The 15,149-nt window shown below is 57.0% G+C and overlaps 4 protein-coding genes across 9 annotated transcripts in view; 2 read left to right on the forward strand and 2 right to left on the reverse strand.

Moving 5' to 3' along the window:
* FCER2 (Fc epsilon receptor II) overlaps window positions 1-2,463 on the forward strand; it is a 7,060-nt gene extending 4,597 nt beyond the window's left edge. The window contains exons 8-10 of the mRNA XM_073889445.1: window positions 103-254; window positions 370-476; window positions 706-2,463. Coding sequence (XP_073745546.1) covers window positions 103-254; window positions 370-476; window positions 706-844 — 398 coding nt within the window. The 3' untranslated portion in view covers window positions 845-2,463. The remainder of the gene's footprint in view (window positions 1-102; window positions 255-369; window positions 477-705) is intronic.
* A 2,771-nt stretch (window positions 2,464-5,234) lies between these two features.
* On the reverse strand, window positions 5,235-7,394 carry TRAPPC5 (trafficking protein particle complex subunit 5). Of its 6 annotated transcripts, XM_073889446.1 has the most exons (3): window positions 7,127-7,325; window positions 6,127-6,316; window positions 5,235-5,858 (listed from the first exon to the last, which is right to left on the reverse strand). In XM_073889446.1, exon 3 carries the CDS (start codon window positions 5,844-5,846, stop codon window positions 5,280-5,282), a length of 567 nt encoding a protein of 188 aa, XP_073745547.1. In that variant the 5' UTR covers window positions 5,847-5,858; window positions 6,127-6,316; window positions 7,127-7,325; the 3' UTR covers window positions 5,235-5,279. The 6 variants fall into 6 exon arrangements, with proteins under 6 accessions (XP_073745547.1, XP_025718972.1, XP_025718975.1 ...); XM_025863187.2 differs by lacking the exon at window positions 6,127-6,316 and having other exon boundaries at window positions 7,275-7,394; XM_025863190.2 differs by lacking the exon at window positions 6,127-6,316 and having other exon boundaries at window positions 5,235-5,861; window positions 7,275-7,392.
* The window catches only part of PCP2 (Purkinje cell protein 2), a 35,915-nt gene continuing 27,385 nt past the window's right edge, over window positions 6,620-15,149 (forward strand). Inside the window, exon 1 of the mRNA XM_025863016.2 lies at window positions 6,620-6,844. The gene's annotated coding sequence lies outside the window, so the exon portion shown is untranslated. The remainder of the gene's footprint in view (window positions 6,845-15,149) is intronic.
* MCEMP1 (mast cell expressed membrane protein 1) lies at window positions 8,243-11,081 on the reverse strand. Its single transcript, XM_025863185.2, has 7 exons — window positions 10,777-11,081; window positions 10,317-10,457; window positions 9,638-9,766; window positions 9,360-9,410; window positions 9,124-9,270; window positions 8,758-8,823; window positions 8,243-8,652 (listed from the first exon to the last, which is right to left on the reverse strand). Coding segments are annotated over exons 1-7 (591 nt in total). The 5' UTR covers window positions 10,832-11,081; the 3' UTR covers window positions 8,243-8,650.

The raw sequence follows: 15,149 nt of genomic DNA on the forward strand, positions 1-15,149 counted from the left end.
CATCCACCACGGTGCCCACCACGGCGCCAGCCACAGCATCCACCACGATGCCCACCACGGTGCCCGCCACAGCTGCCCCCCTGAGCCTCTCCTCCACTCCAGGCTCCCTGTGTAACATGTGCCCCGAGAAGTGGGTCAACTTCCAGAGGAAGTGCTACTACTTCGGTGAGGGCCCCAAGAGGTGGATCCAGGCCCGGTTTGCCTGCAGCAAACTGCAAGGGCGGCTGGTCAGCATCCACAGCCAAGAGGAGCAGGTGGGCCTGGGCTCAGTGGGCAGGGGGGTGTGGACCCCCACCTCGACCTCTTGCATGTGGTGGGAGGGGCCCGGGCACAACTCCCCAGCCCTTCCTGTTCTGTCCTGCTCCCCAGGACTTCCTGGTCAGACATGCCAACAGGAAGGGCACCTGGATTGGCCTCCGGGACCTGGACAGAGAGGGGGAGTTTATCTGGATGGACCAGGGCCCCCTGAACTACAGGTGAGGAGGGGGAATGTGGCGGGGGCGAGGCCCCGACTCAGAGAGGGGGTGCCTCTCTGCAATGACCGGCTTGGGGGGCAGACCCAGGTGGCGGTGAGGGGATGTGGGGGGAGGGTACTCCTGGGCCGCACGGATGGGGTGGGCAGGGCCCAGACTCGGACGGATGTGTCGAGGCTGAAGGCAGTAGGGCTCCTTCCTCCTCCTCCATTCTCTGATCCTTCTGCTCCAGCAACTGGCGGCCGGGGGAGCCCAACAACGGGGGCCAGGGCGAGGACTGCGTGATGATGCAGGGCTCCGGAGAGTGGAACGACGCCTTCTGCGGCAGCCGGCTGGACGGCTGGGTGTGTGACCGGCTGGCCACGTGCTGACCGCCCACCCGCCACCTCGGCCCCCTGGGGTTCACCGGGACGTGCTCCGAGACCCAGACCCTGACAGTCCCCAGCCCACCTGCCAGGTGCACCCCTGCGTCGCTCCCCTGCCCCAGACACAGAAACAGCCAGGCCCACAGCTGGGCTCTGAGGACCCTCAACCACTTGTGGCTGAGGGCCCGGCCACATTTTCTCCTGCCCAATCGGAAGAAGGGCTGTTGACCCACCCCCAGGCTCCTGCCAACTCCCCAGAGGGCCTGTCCCTTCCTCCTCAGCCCAGCTGGCTGTCCCCACGTCCCTGCCTTCGAGTGCTCAGAGGACCACCTCGGAGCAGTGGCCTGCGGCTGCCTCAGGCCCCGGTGTGCTTCCTCTGTCAGGCCCACCCACCGTCTGCTGGAGTCAGGAGGAGACCATACCCCCACCCCACCCCTGGGGCCTGGTACACAGAAGGCACTCAGCAAATGCCGGCAGGCCCAAGGGTGGCCTGCTCACCCAGTCCAAAGTGCTGGCCCCGCCCTGGCACGGGTTTCGGGGGGCGTAGGTGGCACCAGCCCCAGGCTTGGCCAGGGTCAGTCCCTGCACCAGAGGCTGAGGAGGGGGCAGGCCAGGATGGCAGGACACACCGCGTTAAACTCCTCGCCCGCCCACCCCACCCCCAATTCCTAGCCTAAAAAAGGAACAACCAGTCTGCTCACGTGGTTCTCAGGCCCCCTGGAGGGGAATCCATGAGGAGAGGCCCACACTGGACCACCCAGGACCTGGGAGCCAGGGGCCGGGCCAAGGGGGCTGGGGAGGGCGCTCCAGGGGCACCCAGGGGTCCTGGGGCCAGGAAGGGCCAGGGCTAGAGCTAGCTCTAGGTCACCTGTTGTCTACCCACTGCTCACCGATTTCTGCCTCCTCCAGATCCCCCTTGGAACTCCAGGCCAGTGCGTAACTGCCTACCCACTCTGCCCCTCAGGCCAACGTTGGGGTCACACTCAGCACCTGTTTCCCTCACTGCCCCCCACCCCCAAATCCTCAGGGAAATCCATGTGCAGAATCTGCCCACTGCTCACCACCTCCAGCAACTGCTTTGGTGTAGCCCTCATCCTAGCTTGCCTCGATCTCCTTCTTCACTGTCCCACACCTTCCAGAAGTTTCCTTCTGGCTCTGAGAAAAATAAACAAAAAACAAAACCCAAAGTCTTACAGGGTGCTTTGTGATTGCAGAATCCCCGCAGCTTGCCTTGTTTCCCCAGCTTCACCTCCGCTCTCTCCTCCCCCAACCCCAGCACCCACACCAGCCTCCACACTGGCCCTTACACATGGAGGCTCACCCCTGCCTCAGGGCCTTTGCACATGCCCTCCCCCCTTGCTCCTCAGTGAGGGCTATCCTGGGCTCCCCCTCCCTCCCACTTAAAATGACACCCCTGACTCCAGATCCCTTTTGTCTCACCCTGCTTTCTCACCACAAAGTCTTCCCCTTCCAAGAAAATGTGTCATTCACTGACCTGTGTGCTCTCATCTCCCCCCGGGCTTGAATGTGACCTTCAGGAGAGCGGGAGCTTTTGTTTTGTTCTCAGCTGTGACCCAGCACCTGACCCATAGCAAGTGTTCCATAAATATCTGTGGAAAAATGAATGTGTATCCACGGGCAAATGACCTCTTCTCTCAGAACCTGCTTCGTGGTCTATTAAATGAGGGGAGGCATCACGCCTGCCTGGTTCACCAAGGGCTGGTGCTGGGTTCCTCTTCCTTACTCCACTCCCCCATCCCGTTCCCCCCCCAACCTACAGATTGTTCACACCTCCCTTGTCCACAAGTCCCTATGCACCCTCAGCAGGGAGAGACAGACCCTGGGCCCTCTCCCAGCCTACAAGCTCTCCAGCATCCCTCCCTAGGGGAGCAGCCCCTCTCTTCCTCTCTGGCATCCTTCACTGCTGGGGCCCTGGACAGAGCTGGCTGGCCCATTCCTGCCCCTTGCCCCTTGCTTCTGCAATCTGCCCCTCACCCGGCAGGCCCTAGAGGCCACTCTCCAGGGACTCCAGGGGGGCACCTCAGGAGGCTAAACCCGGACTCCTGCACTTCTCCCTGGCTTCCCAGCATGCCCCGGCTCACTCCTCCAATCCTGCACCTTCCAGCCCTGCGGGGACCGCCCTCCTGGACTTCAAATCTCCAATCCTGGTTGGCCTCCTACACACTGCCCCCTCACCCGATTCAGACTGCCACCCTGATCACCCCCTCCCCCAGCTCCCTTGGGGCCCCTCCCCTCCCCCCAGCCAACAGCTGTTTCCTGCCCAAGACCATCCCCGGTGCTACACATGGTAGGGGCTCAATAGTTCCATCTATGCTGTGGATGCTCAAGTCCTTTGCTGGGTGCTGAAGCCTATCCCACCCCTTGCTGGAATAACTGGAACCGCCCCCTGATCAGACTTGGCACCCGGGCTCTCCCCACCTCATGCCGACCTCCACAAGGCATCCCAAAAAGCAACTGAGAAGCTGCATCCACCCTACCCCTAAGCCCTCCGTAAACAGTGAGGGGACCCAGGCGAGGGCACCTGAAGTTGTCTTTCACATCAGACTTGAGATTCAAGTCTGGGAGGGGGCGCCTGGGTGGCTCAGTCGTTAAGCGTCTGCCTTCAGCTCAGGTCATGGTCCCAGGGTCCTGGGATCGAGCCCCGCATGGGGCTCCCTGCTCAGCGGGAAGCCTGCTTCTCCCTCTCCCACTCCCCCTGCTTGTGTTCCCTCTCTCGCTGTCAAACAAAATCTTTAAAAAAAAAATTTTTTTTTTTTTAAGAAAAAAGAAATTCAAGTCTGGGAGGAGAAGGGAAGGAAGGAAAATTTGAACAAGATCCCCCCCCCCAAAAAAAAAGATGTGGCAGGATTTACGTTGGGGAGGAGGAGTGACCAGGAACTCAGGGAGGGTGGTGGGCCAAAGGGAAAGGAGCGGCTGCCTTAAGCGTCAGATTTTACTTTTTAAACAAGAAACACACAAGAGCACCTGGCTGGCTGGGTCGGTAGAGCATGCCAACTCTTAATCCTGATCAGGGTTGTTGAGTTTGAGCCCCCTGTTGGGTGATTACTTAAAAATAAAATCTTTAAAAATAAAATAAAGGAACGCCTGGGTGGCTGTCAGTTAAGCGTCTGCCTTCTGCTCAGGTCATGATCCTGGGGTCCCGGGATCGAGCCCCGCATGGAGCTCCCTGCTCAGTGGGGAGCCTGCTTCTCCCTCGGCCTGCTGCTCCCCCTGCTTGTGCACTCACGTGCTCTCAAATAAACCTTAATAAAAATAAAAAATAAATAAAATAGGCGTGCCTGGGTGGCTCAGTCAATTAAAGATGTGCCTTTGGCTCAGGTCATGATCTCTGGTCCTGGGATTGAGCCCCGTGTTGGGCTCCCCGCTCAGTGGGGAGTCTGCCTCTCCCTCTCCCTCTGACCCTAATCATGCTCATGCGCATGCTCTCTGTAATAAATATAAAATCTTTTAAAAAATAATCAACAAGGAACATAAATATGTTCATAGATCATCGATATTACCTTCAAAATATTGTAGGCACCCAGATGATTCTGAAGTGAGCCCACCCATTTCCCCAGGTCTTTGGAGGCAGAGTTCTCTCCAAGTGTGGCCCCTGGAGCATAAGCAGTTCCTGGGAACTTGTTAGAAATGCAAATCTTCAGGCGGCCCGGATCTGCAGAATCTGAAACTCTGGGGGTGGGGTCCAGCCACCCCAGTTGCAACCTACTCTGTGCCCTAGAGCACTGCTTCTCAAAATAAGGTACACAGGACTCCCCCGGGGGTCTTGCTAAAATGCAGACTCGCAGTTGGCAGGCATGAATGAGGTGGGCCTGAGGGTCTACACTTTGACCAGCTCCCAGGAGATGCAGATGCTGCCAGTGGTGGAATGCACTTTGAGCAGCAAGGGTCTAACGCAGGGGTCAGCCACCACACTCTGCCTGCTTTCTAGGCACCCAGCCACACCCAATCCTTGGCCTACTGCTGTCTACACCGCAGGGTAGCTGGACAGAGACTGCCAGGCATGAACTACTCACTAACTGGGACTTTACAGAAAAAAGCCAGCCTCTCGTCTAAAGGAGGCTCTCTTAGCCTGATCCCCAGCCCCCACCCCAGCTCTCCACCCTGGCCCCCAATTGTGATTCCAGAGAGTAGCAGCATTCTCCCACCTCCAGCTAACACCGCAACTCCTTCTGCAGACTGCCCCCCACACTGCCCCTGGCCTCCCCCCAGCCCCAGCTGTAATCCCGGGCTGGGTGGGGGAACCTGGCCCACCCCCACCTCGCTCCCGTATTATAAACATGCTTGGGTCTTGGCCTCCCTCACCAGCCTGAGGCAGGCACCTAGGTCAAGGTGTCAGGTGGATCTGCGAGGCCCCCCACACAAGACACAAGACACATTTGGGAAGGGGGCGACTCTCTGCATTCTTTATCTCCCGTGGGGGTCAGCGGCCCTCCAGGGCCCGGTCTCGGGCTATGACCGCCTCCTCAAACTTGATCATGAGCGTGGTGCCCTTGTGCCAGTGCGCCGTGACCTTGGCAGGGAAGCCGCTGTGTGTGAGCACAGCCTCCACGATGCCCGCGGTGAAGCTGGCACAGTTCAGTGTGCTGTTCTCCTTGGGCACAGAGATGTAGGTGTTGATGAGCGGTTCCCGCTCTATGATGTAGAAGGTGCGGGCGTCATCGTTGGCCTGCTCCAGCTTGTCGGCCTCCTTGCCGAACAGCGCCTTCCACACCGCGCCCTTGACGAAGAGCAGGGCACCCAGCACCTTGGTTTCGCGCCGGGCACCCTTTTCGCGAGCCACCAGCGCATCCAGAACGCGTGCGCCCACCTGGCGGCCCAGGGCAGCCAGGCGCGCCTGCAGCTCGGCCACTGAGAAGACCCGGCTCTGGCAGTGCTGCACCAGCTCGGAGAAGAGCAGCGCGAAGGCGCTCAGGCTCACCTCGGTGCGGGGCCGCACCAGTGCGCGCTCCAGCAGCGCCGACTTCCCGCGCGTAAAGCGCGCCTCCATGCTGCCGCCGACCTGCTGGGACACAAGGAACCGCGTGTCAGGGGAGGGAGATCGTGGAGGAGCACTGCCCCGCTCCACCCGTTTTGTGTACTCCACCGCTGACCTCCCATGTAGGAAAAGAAGAGAGGGAGGAAAGGGGGCAGCCACCTGCACGTAAAGCACGCCTCCTCCAGTAAAGGGAAATGGGGAAAGTAGCTTTACACCTTTGCCGAGGAGAGGGTTGGGCGGGGAGGACATGAAAAGGAGACCAGAAGGGGGGGGGACCAGAAACCATCCCAACCTTCGAGTTCCAGCTGATCGCTCCCACTGAAAAGCTCCTTCGTGCCCCCTCTGCCACCTGTGGGAGCAACTAGAGAACTAGTGCATGGGGGAGGGGGCCGTCAGAGGTCTCTCGGGCACTGTCCCCCGCAAGCCTCCAGAAGCGACAGCGCTGACTTCCTGCAGTTGAAAAAAATTTCCCCGCCTCTCCTCTGCGGAAAGCCAAAGAAACCAGAGAGGGGAGTGGGGTGTGTCAAGACCAACAGCCGGGAGGGTGTGGGGCTTGGGGGACGGACAGACGACAGACATGGGACAAGCCAGGAGGAAAGGGCTCTGATAGGGCCCATCTGGCATGCACGAAGCACGCCTCCTTGAAGATGCAGATGGGCTTTTGTTTGTAAGGAAGACTGGAGGCGGCCGCCGAGAAGGCGCCGGGAACCCCTCCACCTCCGTGCCCTCCAGAAAGGTAGCGGGACAGTGAGAGATAAGGTGGAGGAGGTGGACTGTGAGACCCGGGGTTTGGGGGAGCCAGGAGGGGGCGCTGTGATCCTCCCACTAGTGCACCAAGCACTGAGACCGCCACGACGCTAACCTGCGGTGAGGGTGGGAAGAAGGAGCGGATGGGGGGGGGTCCCCTCTCTTCACCCCCGCCGACCCTCGCCCACTCTTGTGTGAAGCCGCTGCCAAGGGTGGAGTCGGGAGAAGGAGCTGAGAACCCCGTTCCCACTGAGCAGGAAGGGGTAAGAGGCCGGAGGGGTCGGGGGATGCTGGACTGCCCCCAACGAGGTCTGCGTGAGTAATGGGAAGACCAGCGCGGGGGGAGTCCAGGGGCTCCAAGACGCCCCCCAGGTGCGCATCCGTCTACACGGGGAGGGCCCAGCGCGCGAGATGGGAGGGGGAGTGTTGCCTCCCCCCCCCACCGGGCTGCGATGGGAGCCAGTAAGCTAAGCCGCGGAAAGGCCGGAGCCCCGAGACCCCCGCGCCAGCGTGGACCCGACAGGGGGCCGGGGAGTAGGACCCACCGTCCTCACGGACCCTTTGCGTGGGCCAAAGCGGACAGACCCGGGATCGCGGACGCCGAGGGATTCCCCAGGCGCGCGGGAGGCTGGGGGGGTCCCGCAGCAGACAAGGCCCGGCGCGGAGAGGGGTCGCGGGCGGGCGGAATCTCACCAGCTTACTGCTGCCGTCGGTTTGGCCGAGTTGCTTTACGGCGCCGTAAAAGGCCTTGAGTGCGCAGGCGCTGCGGCGGGACGGGCTCGTGGGCGGGGCGCGCGCTCTGGCGGAGATTCCAGAGAGCGGCCACCAGGGGGCGTGCGTGTTCGGGGCGCCCGACCGAGGGGTGTGGCCCTGGGGCCGGGGGCCGGGCTCGCTTGGGTTGGCTCGCTCTCAGACAAACGGTAGCGCGGATGGTCACCGGTTGGGGGCGCACATTTGACGATGGGCCCACGTGTCTGTCTGAGGGGCACACATGTCTGTTTGTCCTAGAGGCACACCTATGCCTTAAACACACATTCTCTTGTCTTAGGGACACGTGCGTTTACTCAGGTACATGTTCTCTTAAGGGACATGTATCTGGGGCGCCTGGGTGGCTCAGTCCTTAAGCGTCTGCCTTCGGCTCAGGTCATGATCCCAGAGTCCTGGGATCGAGCCCCGCATCGGGCTCCCTGCTCCGCAGGAAGCCTGCTTCTCCCTCTCCCACTCCCCCTGCTTGCGTTCCGTCTCTCGCTGTCTCTCTCTCTGTCAAAAAATAAAATCTTTAAAAAAAAAAAAGGGACATGCATCCACGAACCAGGGGCCTAGGGCACTTAGGGGCATGTGCACTCACGGCTGCACGCTCAGTGGGCATATACCCTGAGGAGCACTACCTGCTTAAGGGCTCAGATATATCTGTGGGCCCACCTGCACATAGGGAGACACTGTCCATCTCAGGCACACACTCCTGGGCACGGAGACTGGGTTACTCCCTGGGTACACGTTCATGGACACCCGAAGACCGACTCGGGGCATTCATTCCCACACAACCTCGTGTCCACGGGCTCCCTGTGTGCCTTTCCCCATCCCCCAACATTTGCCAGGCCCTCCCCCTCCAGGTCCCCAAAGCCCCCCAGGTGCTTCCAGTATGAGATCTAAAAGCCACATTCTTTTGCATAGGCTTTTATCTTCACAAATCACGAACCGTGAGTGCAGAAACAAAGGAACATACATGGGTACATGCTCCGAAGCCCCTCGTTTGCATAATCAGTCACACTCACATCGGCACAGGGCACACACTACAACACCCACAATTATAGTGATACACGGGGTGCCCCACACACAGCGCCGCCATGACACACGTATACACAACATACTGCAGGGTACTCACACGTGTTCACAGTGCTACCCGTGTCGCCCACACCCACACTCACACTGACACACCTTTGGGGTCCTTGCTGACACAGCCACCCACTGTGTCATGCATTAGGCTCACAACACACCATGATCACACACGTGGACAGCTTCACTGGGAGGGGTAGCTGGGCCTTCGATGTCTTCTCATTTGCTGAGGTCTCTGGGCAGGATGGAGATCCAAGGTCAGGCAGATCCCTCCCCCAGGAGGGAAACTGGGGCCACGTCTGTAGCTCCCTCCTCATCTACCTCCCCAGTCCCAACTTACATGAGCTTGGCTTCGTCTCCAGTGCCTTGGAGATTTCCTGTAACTTGTTCTTGATTTGGCTCATGTCTGGGGGCAGGAGGATAGGAGAAATCTGGTGTGGGGTCTCACACAGGGCTCCCATGTTTATCGGAAGCCTCCTCCCTGCCCAACCCCCAGCCTGGGGTGCTGCGGAGCCCGCGTACTTGGTGTTCCTAGCAGCATTTAAATATCCCCTGAGTGACTCAGAGGGTGACATCCATCATGCTTCTAAACACCCCCCCCCCACCGTGTGCTGGGAGAATGGGACCCCTGCTGTCCCCTCCCCCAATTCCCCAGCACCCAGCATGAGACAAATTCCACCCAGGGAAGGAAGGTCTGCAATGGCACCTGTTAATAACATCTTCATTTTCTCTCCCTCGAACTGGACACTTCTCTCGACCGTGTGAATGCCCTGCTTGGCCTCCCTGGTGAGCTGCTGGATGGAGCTCCAGCCCCGGTTCTGCTCCTCCTGACACTCCCGCACCGAGTCGGAGACTGAGGCATGAAGTGGGCATGTCCGTATCACCTCTGCTCTCCTCCCCCCCACCCCGACCCCGTGGGCCTCCCCCAGGTCCCACCCTCACCATTCCAGAGCTCCCTTTTCAAGACCAGCAACTCCTGGGACATCTCAGAATCTGTTCAGGAGGAGGGGCAGGGGAGGCAGGAAAAACCTTGAGGTGCCCCCAGTTCTGTAGGCCTGGGAACAAGGGTGGGGGAAGGGAGGGGAACGAGGGAGAAGGGAGACAGGGTGGAAACACTGGGCTGCCCACCTCCTGAGGACCCCCTCCACGCTGCCCCAGCCCCTACCAAAGAAACAAAAAACAACAACAACAACAACCCCGAAACGAAAAACCCTACTCACTCTTTGCCAGGACCAAGGCCAAGAGGATGATGCAGGACAGGGCGAGGAGGGTGTACAGAATCGTGAGGGCTCTGTGCAGACAACAGGGGACCTGGGCAGATTCTGAGGGTGGCCTAGACAGGGTCGGGACTGGGGTAGAGGCAAGACAGGTGACCTCCAGGGCCCAACGCCACCACCCAAACCATCTGGACTGACTCTAACACCGTCAGAAACTCTGTCACCTGCACCCGCTCTTCCCAATGCCGTAGCCACTGTGACCACCAACATGCCCACTGACCAGAGCCACCAGTTGTCCCTAATGCTGTCATCATCATGCTGCCCTTACCGTCCCCTTTACCAGCACTCACAACGTCAACAGTAGCTGTCACCAGCACCCATCAACATCAGTGCCTACCATTGTTAGCATTGTCCCCAGCAGCAGGTCTCATCAGCACTGTCATCGGCTCTGTCCAGGTGGTTCCTTCCTGATCCACTACGTGGTCACCTCTCCACCATCACCATCACCCAGACTTTCACCAACACTTCCACCAAACACCAACACCACCGACATCATCATCCCCACCCGCGAAGCTAACCCCCCCCCCGCCCTCGACTGTAACACACATGCCCTGATGTCACCACGCCCCACACCCCTGACCCCGACCTCCACATGGTGCTCCTGGTTCCCATGATGCCCTACCATGGGCCCCTCCCGAGGCTGTGCAGTGTGTGCTGGCAGATGGCTGCTTGCCCTGATTCTTGAGGGATGAATGGCTGCCCTTCAGCTTCTCCTGGTTTCTGAAGGTCAAGGTGATATTCTCATAGTCAGGGTTACCTGCACCTGTGGGTGGGTCAGTGAGAGTGGAAACCTGCCCAGAGCTCTGGGGCGGGGGTGGGGGTAGGAAGGGGGCTCAGAGATCTTGGCTCACCAAACCCCTGCACACAACAAATTTCTGGGGATAAAAGATAAGGAATGGGGAAAACAAGACCTGCTTCTTGGTGGGGTGGAGAAGGTGTGCATGAGCGTTTGGGGGATACACATGCACACATACATTTTGGGGTAGGGGAATGAGCCCTGCGACCCCACTTTCAACCCCTTATCTCTCCCGTCCCAATCTCTCCCACCTGACCTCTCCCCTCCCCACCTCGAGGTGCCTAACCTTCCTCATTGGCTGGGGCCCTCTGTTTCTTGTCTTTGAAGGCTGCTGCCTGCATCTTGACTCCTGCTTCATGTAGATTTCCTCAGACTCCATGGTTCCTAGTCTGCCAGTTGGCCCACACACATCCCCACCCACCGGAAGGTGTCGTGGCAGATGAGGAAATCTCTGGGTTGGGGGGAGGAGGAGGAGAGGTCAATCTCCTCTTTTCAGTGACCCAGGACCCTCCAGCCCTGGGGCATCCTCCCCACACCCCACCCCCCAGATCAAGAGAGTCTTAGGAGACCAGCGGTCTCACGGAGGGCCAAGCAGAGAAGCCCATAGACCCAGAGACAGGAACCAGCATGATCAGGAACCAGCAACAGAACTGTTAGCTAATGCTATGGCGGTCATCATGTTGCAATATACAAATGTCTCAAATCAACACCTGTACACCTCACACATACACAATGTTATAAGTCAATTATGCTCAATATAAATAAATTTTAAAAACTTTAAAGGATGGTCACGAACAGACACAAAAGGACACAAGCTATGTATGTGTCTACCCAAATGAACATTGTCCCCTGCCCCTCTCAGGAGAGAATCTAGGCCCCTGGGAGTCCCACCCTCTAGGTTTGAGGTATCTGGGCTTTGGAGGCAGGATTTCTAGGTCTCCCACATCTTCCTACCCCCCGCCCCAGTCCTACCCCTCAGCTCCACCCCAAGAAATTCTACTTCTTCAAGGCCCCATGGAGGAAAGGAACAGATATGAGGCAAGGGGGCCAACGACTTGAGCTCCACCCATATCTGGGACAGAGCCAGATGCACGCCTTGACCTAACCCTGGACATGATGTCCCCTCTCCCTGGGTCCCCAGACAGAGAAACACTTGGAAACACTCACTCTCACCCACGCATCTGCTCACCTACCCACACTCATGCACACTCCCGGAAACCGTGATACATCTGCTCACGTATTCACATGGCTTGCCCATTGGCAGGCTTCTACACGTGTTTGCCCCAGAGAAATATCCATATTCATGCATTCACATGTCTGCTCTCTATCTAGATGTCTTCAAGCTCTCTTTGTGTCTGTGACCTTGAAAACTGGAGATAAAAATGAGACAAAGTTTGTAGGGAATTCTCTCTTTAAGTTTAGAACAGTGCCTTCTGGTAGAAATATAATGTAAACCACATCTTTAATTTAAAAATTTCTAGCAACCACCTTCAAAAGACGAAAAGGGACAGGCTAAGTTAATTTTAATCATGCATCTTATTTAACATAATATACCCTCAAAATTATCACTTCAGCGTGTAGACGATACTAAAAAATTGAGATATAGTACCTTTTTTTGGTACTAAATCTTCAAAAATCAAACGTGATTTACACTCACGGGACATTTCAAGTGTTTGGTGGCTGTCATATTGGACAACACTGGTCTAGACCATTATGGTTCTCTCCCTTTGGAAAAAATAAGTAAAAGATAATTAAAAAGACTTTTTAAAAAAGATTTTATTTATTTATTTGACAGAGAGAGCATAAGCGAGAGATGATGGAGGGGAAGTGGCAGAGGGAGAAGAAGCGGGCTCCCTGCTCAGTGGGGAGCCCCTGCTGGGCTGGGTCCTGGGACCCTCGGATCATGACCTGACGCTTAACTGACTGAGCCACCCGGGCGCCCTTTAAAAAGACTTTCTATGTTTTAGCTTTTAAATGTATGATTAAATTTGAGATAACTTTGGAATGGTCCCCCAAGTTTTGATGAGAATAATGCTCTGTTTTCTAAACTATTGCCGACCTTGTCGGCTCAAGGATGACTGCTTGCTTTAACAGTGTTTCGATGTCAACTCCTCTCTCTGATTTTTTTTTTTTTAAGATTTTGTTTATTTGAGAGAGAGTGCACATGAGAGGGGGGAGAGTCAGAGGGAGAAGCAGACTCCTTGCTGAGCGGGGAGCCCGATGCGGGACTCGATCCGGGAACTCCAGGATCATGACCTGAGCCGAAGGCAGTCGCTTAACCAACTGAGCCACCCAGGCGCCCCCTTTCTCTGATTTTAGAAAGAAGTCCGCAATTGAGAGATTCGACCCTCTCCTGATGTAACGGTCACAGAGGAGACGGAACAATGGGCAGCTGGCTCTGCTGTGATGGACAGGTGCAGGGGGTGGGGCCACAGCATTTCACATTTCTGTAGGTCGGCTGAAGCGAAGACCAGGCTGCATCCAGCCCTCTGGACAAAATAGCAGTTGTGAAACTGGAGGCCCGCGAGCAATCACAGTGGCTTGAGAGGGCTCTGTGAGGCTTCTCGACCAGCCGCTGGCTTAGGGGTAACAGCCTCAATTTTTTTTTTAAGAAAGAATATGCGTCTCCAGGACAGCTAACCATAAACCAGCGATTGGTTTAGAGTGGGTACATGATCCAGGCCCAGGCAATCAGAGTCTAAGATTTGGCACAGGGGTGGGCACATGAGCCAGATTCAGCCAATGAAACTCAGGACTGCGACTTTTGGGGCATTAACCAGGAAAAAAGGCATTTCCTCTTTTTTTTTTTCTCTCTCTCTCTCTCTCCACTGGGGCTCTCAGACTGGGAAAATGTAACCTTGGAGCTGTGATGGGGGAGAACTTGCTTGAGAGAGAAGCCAGCATTGAGGAGAGCAGACCTGAGAGGGAGTCGGATCCTGGAGACGTCATTTGAGGGCTAGATCCACCCATACTTGAATCTGTCATTCTAACCCTGGGCCTCTTGGTGCAGTTGGTTAAGAGTCCAACTCTTGGTTTCGACTCAGGTCCGTGATCTCAGAGTTGTGAGATTGAACCCTGCATCGGGCTCTGTGCTGAGTGTAGACTCTCTCTTCCTCTCCCTCTGCCCCCTCTGCCCCTCCCCACCCCGCACTCTCTCTCTCTAAAATAAATAAGCGAGGGGCGCCTGGGTGGCTCAAGTCGGTTAGGCGGCTGCCTTCGGCTCAGGTCATGATCCCAGGGTCCTGGGATCGAGCCCCGCGTCCGGCTCCCTGCTCGGCGGAGAGCCTGCTTCTCCCTCTCCCTCTGCCTGCCACTCTGCCTGCTTGTGCTGTCTCTCTGTCTGTCGAGTAAATAAATAAAATCTTAAAAAAATTAAAAAAAATAAGTGAATCTTTAACCCTGGGCTTCTCAGTTACATATCCAGAAACTTCCTCTTTTTTTTTTCTTTTTTAAAGATTTTATTTTTAAGTCATCTCTACACCCAACATGGGGCTCAAACTCACACCCCGAGATCAAGAGTTGCACGCCCCACTGACTGAGCCAGCCAGGTGCCCCCAGAAACTTCCTTTTACTTTTGCTCAAGCTAACCTGCAGTGGGGTTTGTGGCGCTTGCAACTGAAAAACTCTTGGCTGCCTCAGGGGGGCTGGGCGGTTGGCAAGTGAGAAAATGGGGCTTGAGAAGGGGGCTTGCCTGTCCAAGTCTGCACTCTGGGACAGGAGAATGACTGTGCTGGAATTGAGGACTCTGAAGAGGACTTTTTGGGGTCCAGACATAGGGGGATAATTGAACGGGACTTGGAGATAAAGAGGCATTCCAATCAGTCTGGGGACAAAGGAGTGCACCCCCCCTCCACATCAGTGAGGGGGTGGGACAGGCAAGGTTCCAGACCCACCCTCTCTGCTCCTCAGCACACTTCTGACTCAGTGGTCCCACCTCAACCCCATGGCCACATGGGGTTAGGAGGGAGGATTTAGGAGGGGAATCTCTGGATTGGGGTATGGGTGGGCTCCAGGGGCAAGAGGAGAGTCTGTGATCTCAGCTCATGGCTGCCGGAATCAGACAGGGGGCTGTGCCATCCTAGGGGGTGGGTGGCAGAGATGGGGGCATAACATGGGAGGAGAGGGATGGGCAGAAGAAAGTCACGGGCGCCCACCCCCCCGCCACTGCCTCCCTGCAGGAGAGTCCAAAACATCTTGAAAACCAGGATGCTACCCCATCACCTGTTCTCCAGCTCCTGGGGGCTGGGGCATTTGAGTCTGGGGTCCCTTTCAAGACTGGGCACCAAGTGTTCTGAAATCTGTGTCTGCATCTCGCAGGGGCTGGATTTTTAAGACCCCTGGGTTAGGATTCCCAGGGAACTGGACCCTGAATCACCTGGATCTGTGCCCCCAGGAAACTGTGTAAGTGTTGCAGGTGACTCGTCTTCCAGGTCAGAATTCAGATGGGGACTGATGTCGTCCAGGCGGGGATGGGGACTTGATGTCAGAAGCAAGAGACTCTGCCCAAGGTTTACACATCTACGTGTCTATGTTCCTCCTTCCATGGCCGTGCCTGTGTGTTCCAGTGGTCCTTTCTTGTGCCCATGTATGTGTCTGTGGCCATGGTGTGTCCCTGTGTGACCATAGTAACTGGGTTGTGTACCGTGTGTGTACATGTAG

The sequence above is a fragment of the Callorhinus ursinus genome, unplaced genomic scaffold (assembly GCF_003265705.2).
Source record: "Callorhinus ursinus isolate GAN/ISIS: 27379988/994484 unplaced genomic scaffold, GSC_fseal_2.0 scaffold107, whole genome shotgun sequence".
Lineage (NCBI taxonomy): Eukaryota > Metazoa > Chordata > Mammalia > Carnivora > Otariidae > Callorhinus > Callorhinus ursinus.

What these genes read in the sequence shown, in the direction of transcription:
- TRAPPC5 (XM_025863187.2), bottom strand. Translation starts at nt 5,846, where the DNA reads ATGGAGGCGCGCTTTACGCGCGGGAAGTCGGCGCTGCTGGAGCGCGCA.
- MCEMP1 (XM_025863185.2), bottom strand. Translation starts at nt 10,831, where the DNA reads ATGCAGGCAGCAGCCTTCAAAGACAAGAAACAGAGGGCCCCAGCCAAT. An exon ending in AGCCTCGGGAGGGGCCCATG is followed by an intron (nt 9,767 to 10,316) that starts GTAGGGCATCAT and finishes CCTCTACCCCAG; the next exon opens with TCCCGACCCTGTCTAGGCCA. An exon ending in AATGAAGATGTTATTAACAG is followed by an intron (nt 8,824 to 9,123) that starts GTGCCATTGCAG and finishes TCCTGCCCCCAG; the next exon opens with ACATGAGCCAAATCAAGAAC.